Here is a 19,728-nt window from a genome sequence, read left to right on the forward strand (position 1 = left end):
CATGAGGGGGCTGGGGGCGCTGGGTTCTAGTCCTGATCACAGGCCTGGTGGCAGTGGCTGGCACAGGTGCACTCTGGAGCCCCTGCAGAGAAGTGTTTGGTCTGTGGCCACAGGAGATGGCACGGATGTGGGTGTGGTGAGTGTATCTGTGAGCTCCTGGGGCTGTGTGGCTGGCAATGGCACTGGGTCTCAAGGCCTGCAGGCCCCTCTGTGGAGGTGTGAGCTGGGTTGGGCCTGTGCTTGGGCTGCAAGGCACCCGCCGTCTTTGGCATCCTCAAGGCCACGTGATCCTATAGGGATGTCCATGGCTTAGTGACCTCCCAGGAGGCCCTTTCCAAATCAGGCCTGGTCCTTGAGTTTTGGGTGTGTGGTGCAGATGGGTCCCACATTCTGTGCCAGGCACCTACAGCTGTGCCCATGGCTTTCACCCTTGGGCTCTGAAGAGTGGCAATGCTCTGGCCCAAGTCTCCCCTGCACACCCACAGGGCTGCCTCCCACATTGGGGGTCCAGCTAGGGGGTTCTCCCCAGCATTTTGGGGCAGGGCATTCTCACCCGCCAGGAGGAGCCACGCTGCCTTGTGCTCAGTAGGACCCTGGCCAGCTGAGTTGCTGCCACCTTTCCATATGGCATCCTGTGGTGGTGGCTGTGCCCTGTGCCCTGTGCCCTCCACCCACGGCTGGGCATGCAGTGCTCAGTAGGGACTCATATTTGGGAGAGATGGGGGTCAGCTCTGCACTGAAAAGGCCCAGGGGCTGTTAGCCAGCACATGCTGAGTCTTACAGTTGCTGGGCTGGGAACCTGGGGCAGAACCCACAGTGCCCCTGGGGTCCCCTGGGTGGGAGGGGGTTGTGCAGAGGGCCGACCCTTCCCAGGATGTGCAGGCTGTAGGGACTGGCATGGGGACCTGTCAGGAACAGCTTGAGCCTGAGCACTTGACTGGGCTCTGGCAACGATGGCTGGAAAGCTGAGGTGCATTAGGCCTAGGGTTGGAGCTGGTCAGCTGCTCTTTGGAGTCCTCGGCCTCATAGATCCTCTGTGCCTCACTTGGCCTCTCCTGTCAACACCCTGTGTGGCTGGGCCAGCGGCTGGGGCTCCGCATTGCGGGTGTGCTTCTCCACGTAGCCAGCACCGCACTGTCCCCGCACTGTCCCCACGCAGCCACAAGGACCCAGGAGCCAGCACTGCCGCCTCCACATCCCATGGCAGCCGGGGCTCAGGGAAAGTGGGTCACTGCCTGCCTGGGTTCCTGGGGGCTGGGTCATGGAGGGCCACTCAGGATGGGGGTGGCTGGTGGGCAGGCATGGGGTACTCTGGTGTGTGGGGAGCTGCAGGAGCCTGAAGCTGGCTCTGTGCTGTGGAGGACAGCAGCTGTCACAGCCCAGGCTGGACATCAGGCCTGCTGGCCACTCATGAGGCCCGAGGGTCCCTGTGTGACCTAGCCCAGTGCCCACCCCAGAGTGCTGGGAGGCCAGCTCCATGCCCCAGGCCTGGGATCCCTGCAAGCTGAGGTTGCACGAGGGCAGTGCAGCCCCTGTGCGGGTGGTGTGCAGTACCAAGGACAGCGCCCGTCCACCTCTCCTTATGCTGACTCTGTCTTCATGTGCTCCTGCAGGCAGGCAGTGTGGGAGGCCCATGGTATGACCATGCACTGGCCTCAGGCAGGAGGGTAGGGCCTGCACTGGCATCGTGTGGGGGCACAGAGCCTGGGTGTGAGGATGGTTAGGGTAGGGATGAAGGCCCAAGGTGACCTCCTCCCTCCCAGACTGCAGCAGATGGGGCGTGATTGCTCATGGGGTGCCATACCGGAGGCCTGCCATCTTTGCAAAGGGAAGGGGCCCTTTCCTGGCAGTGCTTCCTGGAGCCTCCCAGGGCCTGGGACAGGAATCAAGCAGGGACAGCACCCTGTGGGGCTGCCTGCCAGGTGTGGTCCAGTCAGCCAGGGGCAGCTCAGACCGTAGGTGACCCAGATGGCCCCAGGAGGCTGTGGGGGGCCAGGTGTGGAGCCCCTGTCTCTGGTTACTGAGCTCCAGCACTGATGTGGGGTCGCCTCCAGCTACTGCCTCCACACCAGCACTGACGTCTGACCCAGACCCAAGCTGCTCGTCCTGTGGCAGGTGAGGGCAGACAGGCAGCACCACATTCAGGGGGTGGCAGGGACCCTGCGGCCCTGGGAAACAGGACCCAGCTATGCCAAACTACTGTCCATGGACTTGGGTCCTGGGCTCTGAGGTCCTGGAGGGCCTTTCAGAAGGGCAGACCTGTGGAACCAGCACCCTTCCCTGCATGGGGCAGGCTGCATCAGCCCGTCAGAAGCATGAACAGTGGGCGCCTGGGCCTCACCCTGGTGAGGGCCGCAATTATCTGTGACATGGTGTACTTTCCTCTTGATTCCAGACTGTGCTTGTGTAAAGATGATAATTAGAGATAAATTCACAATTGGAAAATGAACCCCAGCGCATCGGAGGGTGGGTAATTAGGGTGAGCCTCCCCCTCCAAGCTGAATCCTGCAGCCCAGATCCCTGGGCAGGCAGAAGGGCCCAGAAATGTGCAGAACATGAGCCTCCAGCCCCAGGGGACCTCACGGCCACAGAACAGCAGGACACAGGCTGGGCTGCTGCCAGGACACAGGGAGCCTTACCAGAGGGGCACCTGTCTTCTAGGCTTCGTGGGGTATGTAGGAGTGCTCAGCACAGTGATGGGAAAGGGCCAGGTGGAAGGAGAAAGAGGCTGGGAGCAGTGGGCCAAGCTTCAGAATGCAGCCAGGACTGTGTTCTGCGCAGCGGGAGGCTTGATTGTCTGGGTGGAGGTTTGGGGCCCCAGTATGGCCTTCTGTACCTGTCCCTACTCCAGTACCTCCTGGGAGAAGGCGTGGGCTTCATGCAGGCTTCACGTTGCCTATGTCGGTGCTCATTCTGGGGCCCCTCGGCAGATGTGGGCCACAGCACCTCTGCGGCGTCTCAGCCCTGGGTTGGACATGTCCATCTGCACTGAGGCTGCCTGAGGTCATGGGCGTGCACGTGTGTGCCCTGCTGTGGGTGTGCATGTGCTGAGGCCACACCCTGTGGTCCTTGAGTTACTGGGTGGCTGCATGGTGCTGGGCCCCTCATTGAAAAGATTTTGGAGCCTACGCATAAGCAGGTGAAGGCCATGTCCACCTGCCTCAGGGTGTGGTGTGTGCCGTCCCGCCCTTGCTCTTGCCCTAGTGCCCTGCAGGATGAAAGCTCTAGTCCTTGGGACCTGACAGTGACACCTGAGGGGACAGTGTTCTCAACCAGCTGATAAGGCCTCCTTTGCCACCCTTCTGGTCCTGTCTCTGGCTGCATCCGGGGGACTGGGTCTGGTGGGTTTGTCAAAGCCATCCTCTTGTAGCTTGTCAAAGGCTGTTTCCTGCTTTCTCAAGCCTTGTTTGGGGGACTTTTTGCTGGACAGAGGTCATCCTTGGCAAGCCCTGACCCAGTGCAGCGGCCATGAAGGGAGAGCTCACGGTGTAAAGGTGGGCCGTGGTGCTGATTGTGGATGCTGGGTTATGGGCTTCCTCCTTCCTCCCTCCTAATGAGTGCTCTTTGCTCTCTGACAGGGTGGGAATCACAGGCCTTGCACAGGTCAAAGGCAGCAGAGGGAGGTGGCTTCCTCAGGCCCGGCTGATCCTGCACAGGGGCCAGTGAGGGTGCTCTGTCAGACCCGGCTACGTGGGTGTTGGCACAAGGCAGGCTGGGGAGGCAACAGGAGCTCTTGGGGACCTTGGGAGCTGTTGTCCAGCAGAAGCAGAGCTGGGCTGTGATCGCCAGCCCCATGTCCAGGACTGTGTTGCCATGCTCCACAGGGTCCAGCCCATGTTCTGTGGCTGAGGCAGGGACCCAGAGCAGCACCTGAAGTGAGCACCAGAGAGACAGGCTGGAGTGCATTTTGATGCATGTCACAAATAAAAGATCAATTTCCCACATTAGATGGAGGGCTCTTGTAAATCTATGAGGAACTCACGTGTGTGTGCACCACTGTGTCCAGATGCTTACTGGAGACTGAGCCTGGAAGGGCGCTGCATTCCGTCAGTGAGTGGGAAGTGACCCCACAGAGAAGCCTGCACACACCAGGCAGGACCATCCTCTCAGATAGTGCCCCAGGGTGGGGCAGGGTGGGGACGCCAAGGATGCAGTGGAGTCCAGGCCTAGCCATGGCTGTGTTGGATGCCGCAGGGAGGGCGGGCAGTTTGACCTGGCCATGGGGGCCGGCAGGCTATGCCGGTGGTAAGCGGGGCTGGCCAGCAACCAGGAGCTTCTAGAGCAGCAGCCGGGGCCCTGCTAGTTCTGGGCTGAGCCCAGCCACTGTCCCGCAGGCCTTGTGAAGCTGGGCATCCACTGTGTCACGTGTCAGAAAGTTGCCATCAAAATCGTCAACCGTGAGAAGCTCAGCGAGTCCGTGCTGATGAAGGTGAGACCCTAGATTGAGTGCTCCTGGAGGAGGGCCAGGGCCTTGGCAGCAGCTATGGAGTGGGGACACTGTGGGCAGGCTCCCGATGTGCACACAGGGCCAGCATGCAGTCACCAGAGGGAAGGGCTCGACCTGGGAGAGGCACAAGCTTGTGTCCATTGAGCTTGGGGGACAGGACGGGGCACCTTTGCCAGCCCTGGTGGGGAGGGCAGAGGTGTGATGGGCAGAGGCCCTGGCTCCTCTTGTGAGCAGGGCTGAGCATCTCCATGGGGTGCCTGCGCCTGGGGCACAGTGCATGCTTCTGCCTGCAGCTCCTCGTGGGCATTGGCCCCAGGGGCCTGCAGGTCTGCAGCCTGGGACTGCTCTAGCCACCCCCCCGGCCTCCACACTGTGTAGCCAGGGTCCCCAGCATCTCCATCTGCCCAGCCCGGGCATGCAGATCGGACCCTGAGTGGAAGGCTGTGGGGCCGTGGGTGGGTGTGGGGGCCACCCTAATGCACCTCTGGTAGGTGGAGCGGGAGATCGCCATCCTGAAGCTCATCGAGCACCCGCATGTCCTGAAGCTGCATGACGTCTATGAAAACAAAAAATATTTGTAGGTATTGCTGGGCTGGAGAGCTGGGGGGCAGGCTGGGCACAGCCGAGGCTGGGCGGTGGGCGGGTGCGTCTGAGGGAGGCCACTGCCCAGCGATCACAGCTCTACCAGCTGAGGTCAGAAGGGGGCAGAGCCTCCTGGGCAGGGGTGGGCAGAACCTTGGGCCCTGTAGCCTCTTTGGCAGCCACGTGGCCCCAGCTTCACAGACCCACTGCCACCCTGGCTCTTCCCAGTCTCAGTCCCTGGGGTCACTAGCTGCTGCCTCAGGCCCGTCTCAGGCCAATTCCTGTCCAGTGCAGCTGAGCACACAGCTTTCCTCTGGCAGTCTCGCCCCAGAGGCCCTGGTGCCTGCTGCTGTGTGGCCCCAGAACTGGCCCTGGGGAGTCATCTGGGGTAGGGTAGTCACTTGTGGGTCACTTGAGGCTGGGGACAGGGCAGGGCGTGTGGGACCTGTGTGCCTCTCAGCTGGAAGAGAGCCTATAGGGAAACGTCCAGAGCAGCTTTCCCAGCCATGTTTTCTGGGTGCCAGGCTGTTGTGGGCAGCGGACGAGGGGTGGGGGTGGTGGGTCAGCCCCTGGCCTTAGTCTCCTCATTGCCCCTGGGGACACCAAAGAAAGTGGACTGAGGAGCACAGGTAGCCCTGGCGATGTGGAGCACGGTGGTGGTGGGCAGTGAGCAGGGCTTCGACAGCGGCCACCAGAGCTGTCCAGGCGGAGTGAAGGTTGGCCCTCTTCCGTCCACAGCTGGCGGGTGGGGCAGGCTGGGCCCAGGAGGTCTCCATCCTGGGGGGTTGGCGCTGCACGGTCACTGCAGCTGAAGTCCCGGCTGCAGCCTGCTCCGGGGCACTGATGCCCCTGCCCCGCAGGTACCTGGTGCTAGAGCACGTTTCTGGGGGGGAGCTGTTTGACTATCTGGTGAAGAAGGGGCGGCTGACGCCCAAGGAGGCCCGCAAGTTCTTCCGGCAGATCATCTCAGCGCTGGACTTCTGTCACAGCCACTCCATCTGGTATGAGCTCGTCCTCAACTGTGTGACACACCAGCCCGGGCTTTTTCCTCATGGCCCAGGCAGGAAGATGGCAGAAACTGCATCCCCCCCCCTGGGGTGGGGGTGGGGAGGCCCAGGCGGGGCGGGGGGCCTGATGGGCTGTCCAGGATGTCGTCAGGCTGGGCTGCCGTGGGTCGACTGCTTTATGGGCGCTTGGCCGTCGGTAGCCTCCTTCAAAAGCTGGGGAGGGGACAGCAGGTCAGCCTCACCGTCCTGTCCCCAGCCACAGGGACCTGAAGCCCGAGAACCTGCTGCTGGACGAGAAGAACAACATCCGCATCGCAGACTTCGGCATGGCGTCCCTGCAGGTCGGCGACAGCCTGCTGGAGACCAGCTGCGGGTGTGTGGCGCCCCCGTCAGCCCACTGCCCTGCACAGCCCCAAGGGCCGGGACACCGCGCGGGCCCCCCTGTCCCCAGCCCCTAGCGGAGGCACCAGCGCCCACCAGGGTCTAGAAGGCCCCCCTCCCCAATCCCCGCCCTGTCTGCAGCCTGAGTGCAGCTGCAGCCCCTGCCCGACTCCGGTGCCTGCTCAGCCAGGGCCTGTGCCCCTCCCAGGACTGGATGGAGGGACAGTCCTGACCTCTGTGCCCTGCAGGAGCACCCAGGATACTGGGGTTGTGGGGGGCTTGGCCAAAGCCCTGCGCCCCATCCCCTCAGGGTGGGCAGAGAGGCCGGCCTGGAGGAAGGTCCTGACTTCCTGTCCCCTGACCCATCCCTTTGCCCCCAGATCCCCCCACTACGCGTGCCCAGAAGTGATCCGGGTAAGTAGCTGCTGGCGCGCTGTGTGGGGTCGCCCGGTCAGGCTGGACCCCGCGCCCAGACCCGGGCCGCGCAGCCTCCCGGCCGCGCCTGCCAACAGCTATTCTGGCGCAACATGCAGGGGGAGAAGTACGACGGGCGCAAGGCGGACGTGTGGAGCTGTGGTGTGATCCTGTTCGCCCTGCTGGTGGTGAGTCCCCCGCTGCCCGCCCGCGGCGGCTGGCGCGGTCACCTGCCTGCTGCTCGCCCCGCCCCGCCCCCTATCTTCTTCATGCTGACCACTGGCCCGCAGGGGGCGCTGCCCTTCGATGACGACAACCTGCGGCAACTGCTGGAGAAGGTCAAGCGGGGAGTGTTCCACATGCCACACTTCATCCCGCCTGACTGCCAGAGCCTGCTTCGGGGCATGATCGAGGTGGACGCGGCCCGGCGCCTCACGGTGTGTCCCTTCCCAACACCAGCTCCTAGGCTGTCCCTTCCGTAGACAGCCCTGCTGCCCACTGGCTCTTCTGTCTCAGAGTTGGCTGGGGGCCCTGCTCACCGTGCATGGGGCCCTGGGTTGTGCTGGGAGTGTGTGGTGTGCAAGGTGTGTGTGTGTGTCTGCTGTGTGTCCAATGTGCAGGCACCACCAGGAGTTAGGTGTGCCACTGTGTGTGCACAGGTGTGAACATTGCCAGGGTGCATGTGTACAGGTAGAGTATGCCCATGCTGTGTGCAGTGCATGCTGGGTGGGTGGCAGGCCCATGCCTGAGTGGTTTGGGGGCTCCCCTGGCACACCCTTGGGGCACTGTGTGCAGGGTGCAGGCTGGCGTCCAGGGAGGCCCAAAGTCCTCTAGGTGTGCTGCCAGGCGGGTGCAGAGGGCCCCGTGAGACTGCCCAAGCTCTTGCCTACACTGCACTGTCCCCCTCCTGTCCCTCCACCTGGCCTCGGCTCCTCTAGTACCTCCTCAAGAGCTCAGTGCAGGCTGCTCGGGCTCTAGGGTCTGTGCTTCTGTGTCTCCCTCGTACTGCACTGCTGGACCCTGAGTGTCGCCCATTCCTCTCCCTCTTGATCCCGGTAATCCCAGTGCCAGGGGAGGCGGCTGGGTGCTAGCTGAGGCTCTGTGTGTGCAGCCCCCACCTCCCCTCCCTCATGCTACAGCACGGCCTTCTAACATGGGACCTTGGTACTAACACCTGTTTCTCTTTCCTTGTAGCTAGAGCACATTCAGAAACACATATGGTATATGTAAGTAGCTTCTCTGCACTAACGCCTGCTTTGCCTGCAGCTGTGGCCTTGAGGGCTGGCTAGGAAGGGGGGTGGCCGGCGCTGGAGAGGCAGGATGAGCCTGCGGGGCTGGGCCAGGGTAGCACAGACAGGACCCGGGCTCCCACTGGCCTGCAGCCTCAGGGTGGGTGGCATGGCTGGGCTGAGGAGAGTGACCCCCGCGCCCTGTCCTCCACAGAGGGGGCAAGAATGAGCCAGAGCCGGAGCAGCCCATCCCGCGCAAGGTGCAGATCCGCTCACTGCCCAGCCTCGAGGACATTGACCCTGACGTGCTGGACAGCATGCACTCCCTGGGCTGCTTCCGAGACCGTAACAAGTTGCTGCAGGACCTGCTGTCTGAGGAGTAAGCAGGGTGGGTGGGTGGGGCTCACGTCGGGCTGGGGCTGTTCTGGGATGGAGCCTTTTGGGGGCCAGACCCCGTGTCTGGTGGTACACACTGCAGCCCAACTCTCCTGCTGCTTTCTCGCCGCTGCAGGGAGAACCAGGAGAAGATGATCTACTTCCTTCTCCTAGACCGGAAAGAAAGGTACCCCAGCCACGAGGACGAGGATCTACCACCCCGGAATGAAATAGGTATGTGGCCTCTACCTGGCCCTGCACCCCAGACCCCACAGGCTGCCACTGACGCCTCCCTGTGCACAGACCCCCCTCGGAAGCGTGTGGACTCCCCAATGCTGAACCGGCACGGCAAGCGGCGGCCCGAACGCAAGTCCATGGAGGTGCTCAGCGTGACAGATGGTGGCTCTCCAGTGCCAGCACGGCGAGCCATTGAAATGGCTCAGCATGGCCAGAGGTGTGTGCCTTCTCCTGGATCCTGTGCTATCCTCCTGCTGCCAAGGGAAGGCAGTGTGGCCTCCTACTGTGCTCCTGCATCTGGCCTGGCCTGGGCTTCAGGCCTGCACTGCTGGCTAGGCTGGGCTGTGCTGTGCTGAGGGCTGCGGGGCTGCACGGGCTGGCAGGACTGCTCTGGGTTTGGCCGAGATGGCTGAACTGGGCTGGGCTGAGCTGGGTTAGACTGGATTGAACTGGGCTGAGTGGACTGACTGGATTTAATTGGAATGAGCTGGGCTGAAGAGGATTGAGCTGGATTGAGCTAGACTGAAGGGGCCTGAGCTGGGATCTTGATTGAACTGGACTGAACTTGGCTGAACTGGGTTGAAGTGGACTGAGCTAGATTAAACTGGACTGAGCTGAACTGAACAAGATTGAACTGCAACAAGCTGGGCTGAGTAGGATTGAACTGGAATGAGCTGGGCTGAGCAGGTTTGAACTGGACATAGTCTAGCTGAGCTGAGTTAAGTAAGTGAGGTGGATTAAACTGAATTGATACAGGTTGAACTTGAATGAGCTGGGTTGAACTAGATTAAACTGGACCTAGCTGGATTGAATTTGATTGAAATGGGAGTGAACAAGTCAACTGATGTAGATTAAACTGGAGTGAACTTGAGTGGAGAGGATTTGAGCTGGGCTGGGCTGAGCTGAGCTGAGCTGAGCTGAGCTGGGCCAGGCTGGACTGGGCTACAGAGTGTCCGGGCCATGTTCTGCTGGCTCCTCTCCCTGATGCCTGCCTGCTGTGGGAGGTCCGAGGAGCTATGGCAGGGATTAGATGAGGGAAGTAATGGCAGATACGAGTTGTCCTTGCCTTATGTCCCTGCCCCAGAGCCTGGGTGGGCATAGGCTGTCAGGGCCACAGAGGCCCTTGCAGTCCTTGGTGCTGGACACAGCTCTAGGGCCCCAACTTTGCTTCCCAGGTGGGGTCCTGGGCATGTAAGGCCTGGGAAGTCTCAGAAGCCCAGGCCTTCCTCAGTCACTTTCCTCAGTGGTGTGGGCCCAGCACCCCACTGCCCTTCTGCCTGCTAAGTGCCCGAGTGCTGGGGCAGGACCTGTGAGGTAGCTGCCCTGCCCCTGCTTGCCTGGGCCCTCTGGGGTGGGGCCAGCTTGGCCTCCAGCACTGGGGCTCTGTCCCATTGTCCCTTGGCTCCTGGTACCAGACTGGGCAGCAAGGCCCCTCCTGACCACACTGTCCTGAAGCCCAGTATCCTGCATTTTTGGGGGGTTGTCCCTCGCTGTAGCCTAAGTGTTGCCTTCTCCGTGCCTCCCCACTCTTTCTGTGCTGAGGACTGAGCAGGCTCCCTGGCTTCCCCCCAGCTTCCGGCTGTGTGTGGGTGGATGCCGTCCTGAGGTCTGCCTTGTCCCACTGTGTCCCAGTTGCTTCTGCTTTTGGCCCGGCTGCCGCGGGACAGGGGTGTCCCAGGTGGCGGTGGTGAGTGCTAGGTATCCTGCAACACCTGGCCGCGCCACCCTGCAGCTGTCTTGGGCAGGCAGGGCTTGCCTGCCTGCTGTCGCGTCTCTTGCGTGTCTCTGTGCGCCGGCCTGATCAGGTGGCTGTGCCCTACCCAGAGCCTTGTGAGGTCCCGCCCGGGTCCCGGGCAGCAGCTGGCCTGGAGCTGACCTGCGTGCGTGTGGCAGTAACTCTGTTTTCTCGCTTTGTTCCTGCTGTAGTAAAGCAATGTTCAGTAAAAGCCTGGATATCGCTGAAGCCCATCCCCAATTCAGCACAGAAGACAGGTATACACCCTGCCCATGCCCTAGCCCTTCAGCCCTGGATGCACTGCCATGCTGGACCAGGCAGCAGAGCGGGCCTGGTGGCGGGCTGAGCGGGATGCTACCTTCCCTATTCTCTGGAATGGCACTGTCCAGGGCCAGCGGGAGCCAGGGAGGAGGGTCGGGGTGACAGGGTGCGGCAGGGAGCCAGCCCTGGGGAAGAACCAACCCCGTGACCTCAGACAGGCACTCCTGCCAACGGACTTTGCCCAGTGGGGCTCAGCAGCCTGGTGCCAGGGCATGTGTGCCATTCACAGTGCCACAGTAGAAGTCAAGCAGCCAGCCTGGCAGGACTTCTGCCCACTAGTGCGGGCCACTGGCCTGGCCCCAACGCTCCTGAGCTCGCAGGCCTGCACTTCCATGCTCCACTTCTGTGTCCCCACCTGGCTGCTGTGGGTGCTGCCTCCCATCTCGGCCTTTGTAGCTTAGGCCTCTCTCCTTGCCCTCTGCTTCTCTGTGCTGGCCCTCGCCACGGGGAGCTCCTGGCTGGCCGGGTGGCTGCGGGCCTCGCTTGCTCTTGGCTCTGCCTTGTATGGCTGTGCCACCATCCTGACCTCTCAGGACTGGTGCTGTGCTGGGAACCAGGCTCTGCCAACCCTGGCCCCTCGGTGGCCATGTGGGGAACCTAGCAGGGAGCTGTGGCTCCCACTCACAGGTGCTGGGCACTGGGCTGTGGCCAGTGTGGTCAGGGTGCTGGGCTGCGGCTGCTCCCCAGCAGGCCGGTGTGGGGGCCAGTGTGGGGGCTTCATTCTCCCCAGCCTCTTAGCAGCTAACTTGCCCTTCTGTCGCACCCCTTCTCTGAGGAGGAGGAGGGGCCCTGGCCTTCTTGGATGGGGGAGCAAGACCTAGTTCCCTGGAGGGGACACTAGGAGTAGACAGTGGGGGACCAAGGCTGGTGCCCAGTCATCTCCTGGGCAGCAGTGAATGGATGCTGAGGGCCAGGCCGGCGGGTGCCTGGCCGGCGGCCCCTGCACTAACTCGGTGATACCGCCTTGAGGAGGCACGGCCTGAGCAGGGCCTTGTTCCTTGTCCCTCACACACTTGAGCACACTGGCCCTTGCTGTGCCAGACCTGGGCCTCCAGTGGCATCTGCCGTGTGCAGGCGGCCCAGGACCCAGCTGCATGCTGGGCACGGTGTGAGGTCAGCAGGATGAGCTTGGACACTGGTGTGCCCATCCGGGGGCCCTTGGGCTTGGCAGGCTGTGCCAGCCCCAGAACTTTGGGGCATCTAGAAGGTCCCAGAGGCGAGGCCCTGGGGTCCTGGGTGATTACCTCTCTGCTCTGCCACTCCCAGGTCTCGGTCCATCAGTGGCGCCTCCTCAGGCCTCTCCACAAGCCCGCTCAGCAGCCCACGGGTGAGTGACTCCCCTTGTTGGCGCCAGGCGGCAGCCTTGTCCAGACAGCGCAGGGGTGGGAGGGAGTCGGCCAGCCCCGTGCTGGACGGGGCTGTTCGCGTGACTGCTCCGGCTAACTGCATGTTCTTCTGTTCTGTGTCGTCTGTCTTCTCGTTTGTCATGTTTTCTTTTGTGGCCCTGGCTGCCCACACTGGTCCTGCTTGGGTCCCCGAATGCTGTGTGTGCATGGGGTGGGGCACGCATGGCGCCTCGTGGTCCCCCTCCTGTGCACCGCTGTGCCTGTAGCCTGTTAGAAAGTTTGTCCTGCCTCCCCCACCTCCCGAACTGCCCCTCGTGGCCTACTCCCCAGCCACCTCTGTGGAGCCCGAAGCTTGTCGGAGCACCCCACGGCCTGGAAACGTACTCACTCTGCAGGCTGCCCCGCGGCTCAGCCCCAGGACCCAGACCTTGCCGCGCAAGGCCAAGCTGAGCGACAAGCCGCTGCAGGGCACCAAGTCCAACCCGCTCCCAGCCTGCACCCAGGCTCAGCCGCTGGGCCCTGGCCTCAGCCCCCCACTGGCTTTGTCCCCGGGTCCCCCAGCCCTGCAGGCCACTGAGAATGAACCGAACACCAAATCTGTCCCCACCATACAGGTGACCCCTCACCCCTCACCGAGGGGCAGTCCCCTCCCCACCCCCAAGGGGACGCCTGTCCACACGCCAAAGGAGAGTCCAGCTGGAACGCCCAACCCCACACCGCCGTCCAGCCCCAGTGTCGGAGGTGTGCCCTGGCGGACACGGCTGAACTCCATCAAGAACAGCTTCCTGGGCTCACCTCGCTTCCACCGCCGGAAACTGCAAGGTTAGCATGGTGCGGGGCTGAGGGCTGTGCCTGGCTGGTTGGTGCCCATGGCTGTGGGGGCTGCCTACTGCTCTGGGATGTGGTGCCCTGGGTTGGCCCTGGCCCTTCCTGTCCTCCTCTGGGTAATGGCCAGATCCAGGGGTGTGGGCTTGGCCAGTCCTCCTGGGGGTCCTGTGTCCTGGGCTATGCTAGACAGCTGTGGGCTGCTCCCTGCCTGTTGGGGTGTGTGCTGGGGGAGGGATGACTAACAGAACGTCCTCATGGGGCCTGGATGGCCCCCCAGCTCCAGGGTGGGGGGTGGAGGGCGAGGATGCCCAGCCCGGGCCAGAATGGTCACTGCCTTCTCCCTGTCTTTCTGGCGCACAGTGCCGACACCCGAGGAGATGTCCAACCTGACCCCCGAGTCCTCCCCAGAGTAAGTGACTCCCACGCGAGACTGCCTTGTACCTGAACACTGGGCCAGTGGAGGGCTGTGGGGTCTTTTCCCAGAGAAGGGGCAGCTACCTCAGGGTGCTTCTCTGGAGCCCGTCTATCCCTGTGGTCCCCCCACTGTTAAGTGCTCCGCCCTGGGAGCCCCGTGAGCCCAAGAGCCCAGCCTTAGGCAGGGCTTGTGAGGGCTGAGCTCAGCTGTTCAAAGCCCATGGCATGGGCAGACAGGTTGTGGCAGCAGAGCAGTGTGGGGGCTTGGGCAGGCAAGTCTTCGGGGTCCGATGTGCTGAGGAAGATGGACGTGGTGCTGGGGCCTGTGGGCTCCGGTGCAGGTGGGGGGGTCAAGGGTAGGGGCCTGGGGTGGACAGAGAGGGCAGGCGCCATGCTGTGGAAGTTTCTCCTTGGAGGATGGAGCTGAGATGGGAGGCCTGCAGCCCCAGCCAGCACGGCACTCAGGGACAGGCATCGGAGTGAAGATGTCCATGAAACCAACTCGACAGTGGTCTCCACCATGCTCTGTGTGGCATGCATGTGACAAGGCCAAGTGAACTCTCGGTCACACACCTGCAGGGACAGTGGCCAGTTGGAGCTGTGTGTCCTGCACAGGGACAGCACTGGGCTTGGAGTCAGGGAGGCCCTTGGATGTGCCACTGGCTCAATGCAGACTTTGGGTGGCTGCTGTGTGCACTGACCCTGCTGAGGAGACAGTCTGCAGGTGCCGCTTCTGGTCTACTGGAAACCCACTGGAGTCACTGTTTTCTGGAAATGCCCGCCAGCTGCCCTTCTCATCCTCTCCTGTGAGATTCCAGGGCCCTGTCTCCCTCCAAGGAACTGCACTGTCCCATTCCTTTGGCCTCTGCACAGACTTGGCCCAGCTGCCACCAGCCCTGTGTCCTCTGAGTGTACAGAGACATGGGCCCAAGACTAGAGGGACAGTGCCTCAGGAAACCAGGCCCTTCTCGCAGGTGGACGAGCGGGTCCAGCAGGGCTTGCTGCTGTGCTGGGGTTGCCCAGCACCGTTGTGGCCACCCAGGCTGTCCCCAGCCACATGGACTCATGATCCAGCACCGGCCGCACTGCCCCCACCATGAGCCTCCAGTCACAGCCTCTTGGAAGTCACCATGCTGGCCTGTGAAGCAGGAAGTTGGTGTTACATTTCCCGTCGTCTTCAGGATGGGCGCATCGGAAGCTTTGTGTGTTGTTCCCAGGCTGCTGAGCACCCTGAGGTGCCTGGGCTAGGCCCTGGCATGAGCCCTGAGCACAAGGCGGGGGTCAGGAGTCTGTGCCCTGGTGCAGCTGCTCAGGGCGGAGGGTGGCTGCACTTGGAGAGGCAGGTGGGGCCAGAGAACAGCTCCAGAAAGGGCTTTGGAGGCCGCTGCTTGTGCTGCCTGCCACCTGCCTGGGTGGGACACCTGCAGAGGCCCGATAGTCCACTTGGTAGTGCATGGGTACCCAGGCTCCTCTGGGCAGAGTGGGTGCCAGGGCACACAGGTTGGCATCTTTGGTAGCATGCGCTGGTTGCATTGGGGACTGAGGCTGAGCACAGTGTCAGCCAGGTTGTGGTGTCCCGGGCTGTACTGGAGAACTATCTTGGTGTCCAAGGGCATGGGCTTGGACCTTGTAGGCAGGCAGAGGGAGGCCGGCTCATGAGACACCCTTGAGGCTGCCTTAGAAGCAGATCAGGCCTGCCATACCAGGGTTGTGGTCTTGTTGGGAGGCCAAGTCTGGAGGCTTATGTCGTGGTCTGTGTGTCCTGTTTGTGGGAAAGGGCGGGCAGTAGGTGACGGCTCATGGAGTGAACAGTGGGTGCGAGTGTTGCTGGGCAGCAGGAAGGGGGCAGGCGTGGCATACTGTAGTCAGCCCCTGGGATGGGGCTGTGAAGAGAGCTCTGGGAAGGACCCTCCCTGCTCCTCAGGGCAGGGCTGAAGCCCCCTATCCCCAGGAATCCTGGAGGGCGGGGGCCTGATGGTCTGTGTGGCATTTGGCCCAAGCATGCCACATACAAGGCTGGGGACACTTGCCAACAAGTGGGGCACAGGAGGCCATCCCAGAATTCAGGGACCTACACAGAAGGCTGGGCCCAGGCCAGCTGCTCTGAGGGAGCTGAGGGCAGGGCACTTGGAGCTGTGGGACCAGGGCTGGGCTGTCAGTCAGGGAGGGTAAGTGTGTAGGATTTGGGACGTGGAGGAAGGTGTAGGGTCAGGGTTAGGCTGAGTCTCCAGTTAGGAGATGGGTGTATGGTAAGGTTCATGGTGGTAGGGTGCCAGGTGGGTGGGCCAGGGAGTGAGGTTAGGGTCAGGGTCAGGGCCCCAGCAGTCACCGCAGCGTATGCCCCAACCCAGGCTGGCCAAGAAGTCCTGGTTCGGGAACTTCATCAACCTGGAGAAGGAGGAACAGATCTTTGTGGTTATCAAAGACAAGCCCCTGAGCTCTATCAAGGCCGACATTGTGCACGCCTTCCTTTCGGTGAGCCCTGCACACTGCCTGATGCCTGCGGTCCATATGCCTCCCTCTTGTCATTGCCTACTGGGCTGCTGGTGGCCTGGTGGCTTCTGATGAGCATGCCAGGGTTGGCAGTGGGGTGGGGGGCTCGGATCTGTTTCCGTGCCTGTCTCTGTCCTGAAGTGCCCAGGGACTTTGTGAGGGGATACAGGCTCAGGTCTGGGCGCCCAGAGACCTCAGCAAACCAACCTGGTCAGCACAGCCTCATCATGGGCTGGGACTGCTGGGGGCCTTCTCAGACCCCGCCTGGCTTGGCCCCCAGGAGGTGCTATCAGATACCACTCTGGGTCCCTCAGAGCTGAAGCCTGAGCCTCTCCGCTGCCTGGACAAAGCCCCTGTGTCAGGGGACCCATCTATGTTGTGCCATTTTAACTCACACTCAAGGTGGGTGCTGGGGCTCCTGTGTGGGTCAGGTCTCAGATCTAAGACCCCCACCAGGTCCTCCTGGGCACACCACACAGGGGTCCTCTCCCCACATGGGCTGGGCCACTGCTCTCCCTCTTCCCTCGAACTCATGCACCGGCCCCCTACAGATCCCCAGCCTCAGCCACAGCGTCATCTCGCAGACCAGCTTCAGGGCCGAGTACAAGGCCACAGGTGGCCCGGCCGTGTTCCAGAAGCCCGTCAAGTTCCAGGTGGACATCACATACACGGAGGGTGGCGAGGCACAGAAGGAAAATGGCATCTACTCTGTCACCTTCACCCTGCTTTCAGGTGAGAGCCTGGCCAGCAGGGAGGGGGGGGGGGCTTGGCAGCCCATGGGCCGGGTCTTGACCCCTGTGTCTCCCAGGCCCCAGTCGCCGCTTCAAGAGGGTGGTGGAGACCATCCAGGCCCAGCTGTTGAGCTCCCATGACCAGCCATCAGCTCAGCACTTGTCAGGTAAGGCAAGGCGCGCATCTCCTGCACTAGTGAGCGCGAGGCCGGCAGGTGCGAGGACAGGCACGGTGCCCCTCCCGCCCAACTGGGGCTGACCCTAGGGAGCAGGGCCTGGCGCGGCGGCTGCAGCGCACTGAAAGGTGCCTCTTGTCCACCATAGAACCGCCCCCGCCAGCGCCAGGACTGAGCTGGGGTGCTGGGCTTAAGGGCCAGAAGGTGGCCACCAGCTACGAGAGTAGCCTGTGACACTGGCAGGTAAGGTGTCCGGCCCGCTGTCCGGCCGGGGCGGGCGGGGCTGTGGCAGGGCCTCAGGCCACCGCCAGGCTGGCCCACAAGGGCCCCGCACCAGGTGGCTGGACAGGGGACAGCCTCAGCAGGCTGTGGGGGTAGTGACTGAGGCTGTCCCATGGGGCTTCCTGCCGCGGCTCCCCAAGAGAGAGGCGGGGCCTGTAAGCCCTGAGCCCTGCCCTGAGCAGGAGGGCCAAGGCCCTAGCCGCAGCAGGGCCCCACGGGGTCTCAGCTGCTTGGCAGCTTGGAGGCCAGGATACACACAGCAGAGTGTGGGCCTGTGGGCAGTGGGGTGGTCATGGGCTGCGTCTGTTAGCCGGGTGCCCTAGGGCAGGTGCGGCTGGGGCTGCTGGTGTCACCAGGTAGGCCCTGGTCTGGGGCTGGGGCGGCTTCATCCAGCCGATTCAAGCACTGTGGCACTGGGCCCACTGGGCCCCTCCTAGCCTGGTCCTTACAGCCAGGGCCCAGCAGGGCCACTGTCTTGTGTGGGGCCCTTGGGGTCCTTCCACATGCCCCTCCTCATTTCATCCTCATTCCATCACCTGTGGCTGTGTCCCCCACATGTTTCTTGTTGCTGTGGTGGTGGGGCTGAGCCATGGCTGCGGGCTGGCAGGCAGAGGGTGGCCAGGCCTGAGGGCCTGCCCTGTACAGGAGATTGTGTGGTCAGTGGGGGCAGCTGCTGCCTCCTGAGGCTTTGGCTCCTGCTTAGAGCAGGGGTCGGAGAGGCTGAGGACAAAGGGCTGTGCTCACGGGGGCCTCAAGGACAGAGTGCAGTGAGTGCCCAGGGCCGTCTGCTGAGGCATTCTGGAGATGCAGACTTCGCCCCTTACCCGTGGTTCTCCCGGCCCTGTGCTTTCGGGCACGCTGCACTGCCAGCTGCAGTTGCAGCCTAGAGCCTGCCGAAGGTAGCAGCTACCACCTCTGACCTCCCTAACCTGGGGGTGGGAGCGGCCCGGAGGCCCAGGAGCAGGCTGGTAGCTGCGTCTCATCCCGTGCAGGCCCCAGCGTGGGCCCTGGCAGTGCTGACATTCCCAGGTGCTGCAGAGGAAGGGCCACAACAGCCAGCGCCATGGGAGTAGCAGGGTGAGGCTGTGCTGGTAGACAGAGAAGTGGCCAGGAGGCTGAGTCAGTCGGAGGCTGTGGCCCTGGGGAGCCCTTCAGCAGCAGCCCTCCGAGCTCAGGGCTCTCTCCAGGCCCCGCCCCGGGCCCCGCCCCGGGCCCCGCCCCGCCCCGCCCTCCCGGCCCTGCTTTCACTTTCTCCCCCTCCTCTCTCCATTCTGTGCTCCAGACACCACTAACTGTATGGAAATGATGACGGGGCGGCTTTCCAAATGTGGTAAGAACCCCTCACGCTCGCTGGCATTTCAGCCTGCCACGCCTCTGCACCCCTGCAGCCTGCCCTGCCCCTGTGGCTTTCCTGGGCGCCCAGTGTAGCGTGTAGCGTGTAGCGTGTAGCGTGTAGCGTGTAGCGCAGGCCCCCGCTGCCTGCCCCGTCCCGGCCAAGCCCAGGGTAGGCCCTCGGGGCCACAAGGCTGGAGCAGTGGCCGGAGGGGCCGGCATGCGTGGAGGAGGCTCCCCGTCTGCACCTGGCAGTGAGCACAGGCCCAAGAGGGGCTGCTCCTGGCTTCTGCCTGCCCTCCTTCCTCTGGGACCAGAGCCCTGGCCTGCCTGCCTGTGCCCAGCCCCCCACCTCCTGCCACGCCCTCTATGCCTGTCCACCATCTGTCCATCTGTCTTTGTGCTGCGCAGTTCACGCCCGCCAGGGGCCAGGCTTGGGGTTCCCCCGGGAGGTGTGGCGGCCGCAGGCGAGCAGCCGGCTGCAGTCCTCAGTCTGGGTCGGGCTCAGCCCTGGTGTCCTGAGCCGGGAGGGAGGGGCCGAGAGGGACAGCCTGGGTGCGGGGACTCTGCGGCCGCCTGCCAGCCCTGCTTGCTGCCCGCGGCCCCTGCGCCGTGCCCGTCTCGGGCTCATCTGTCGGGTTTTCCTTTCTCTCGCCAAGGCCCCTTTGTTCATTTGTTTGTTCTTTCTCTCTCCTTCCCTCCCTCCCTCCCTCTTTCTCTCTCCCATTCTTTTCTTTTTTTGTCTCCTGTTCTGTGTACCCAGGCAGCCCATTGAGTAACTTCTTTGACGTAATTAAACAACTTTTTTCAGACGAGAAGAATGGGCAGGCGGCCCAGGCCCCCAGCACACCCGCCAAGCGGAGTGCCCACGGCCCCCTCGGTGACTCCGCGGCCACTGGCCCTCCAGGGGATGCCGAGTTCCCGACGGGCAAGGACACGGCCCCGGCCGCAGCGAGCAGCCTTAGACACTAGTCCCTCCTGGCCGCCACGGCCCTGTGTGGACCGGGCACGCTGCCCCCGCCGCCGTCCCGGAGCCAGGGAGGAAAGGAGAGCAGCCGGCCGGCCTGCGGGCGGGGCTGCTGCACTCGCTCCTCTCTCGCGGTCTCTGTCTCTACCTGTTTCTGACGGCGTCGCTTGTTTCCGCTCTGATACCAGGAATTATCCCGAAAAGTTAACATGTCACCTCCACGAGGTCAACCTCTGTACTCTGCGCGGACACTGGCTGACCGAAGGCAGCTGCTGCGGACCTGCCCTCCCTGCTGTCGCCGCCTGCGCCCGCCCGCCCACAGCAGCCAACATGGGCGCGTGGGAGGGCCTGGCCCCCGGGACACCTCCTCCAGCCTGCCGCCCGGACTGCAGTGACCAGCCCTCCACAGGGACCTGCCAACCACCTCCTGG

General features: G+C 63.2%; 1 protein-coding gene across 1 annotated transcript; it reads left to right on the top strand.

Annotated features, from left to right (window-relative positions):
• Window positions 1-4,337: 4,337 nt before the first annotated feature.
• Window positions 4,338-18,329, top strand: Brsk2 (BR serine/threonine kinase 2). Its single transcript, XM_004637966.2, has 19 exons — window positions 4,338-4,429; window positions 4,939-5,024; window positions 5,890-6,030; window positions 6,293-6,409; window positions 6,798-6,831; window positions 6,951-7,019; window positions 7,122-7,268; window positions 8,026-8,057; window positions 8,275-8,439; window positions 8,572-8,669; window positions 8,739-8,889; window positions 11,995-12,055; window positions 12,689-12,896; window positions 13,263-13,311; window positions 15,668-15,791; window positions 16,361-16,541; window positions 16,618-16,707; window positions 16,865-16,959; window positions 18,281-18,329. Exons 1-18 carry the CDS (start codon window positions 4,424-4,426, stop codon window positions 16,948-16,950), a joined length of 1,845 nt encoding a protein of 614 aa, XP_004638023.1. The 5' UTR covers window positions 4,338-4,423; the 3' UTR covers window positions 16,951-16,959; window positions 18,281-18,329.
• Window positions 18,330-19,728: the final 1,399 nt, after the last annotated feature.

The sequence above is a fragment of the Octodon degus genome, unplaced genomic scaffold, assembly GCF_000260255.1.
Source record: "Octodon degus isolate 3935 unplaced genomic scaffold, OctDeg1.0 scaffold00093, whole genome shotgun sequence".
Taxonomy (NCBI): Eukaryota; Metazoa; Chordata; class Mammalia; order Rodentia; family Octodontidae; genus Octodon; species Octodon degus.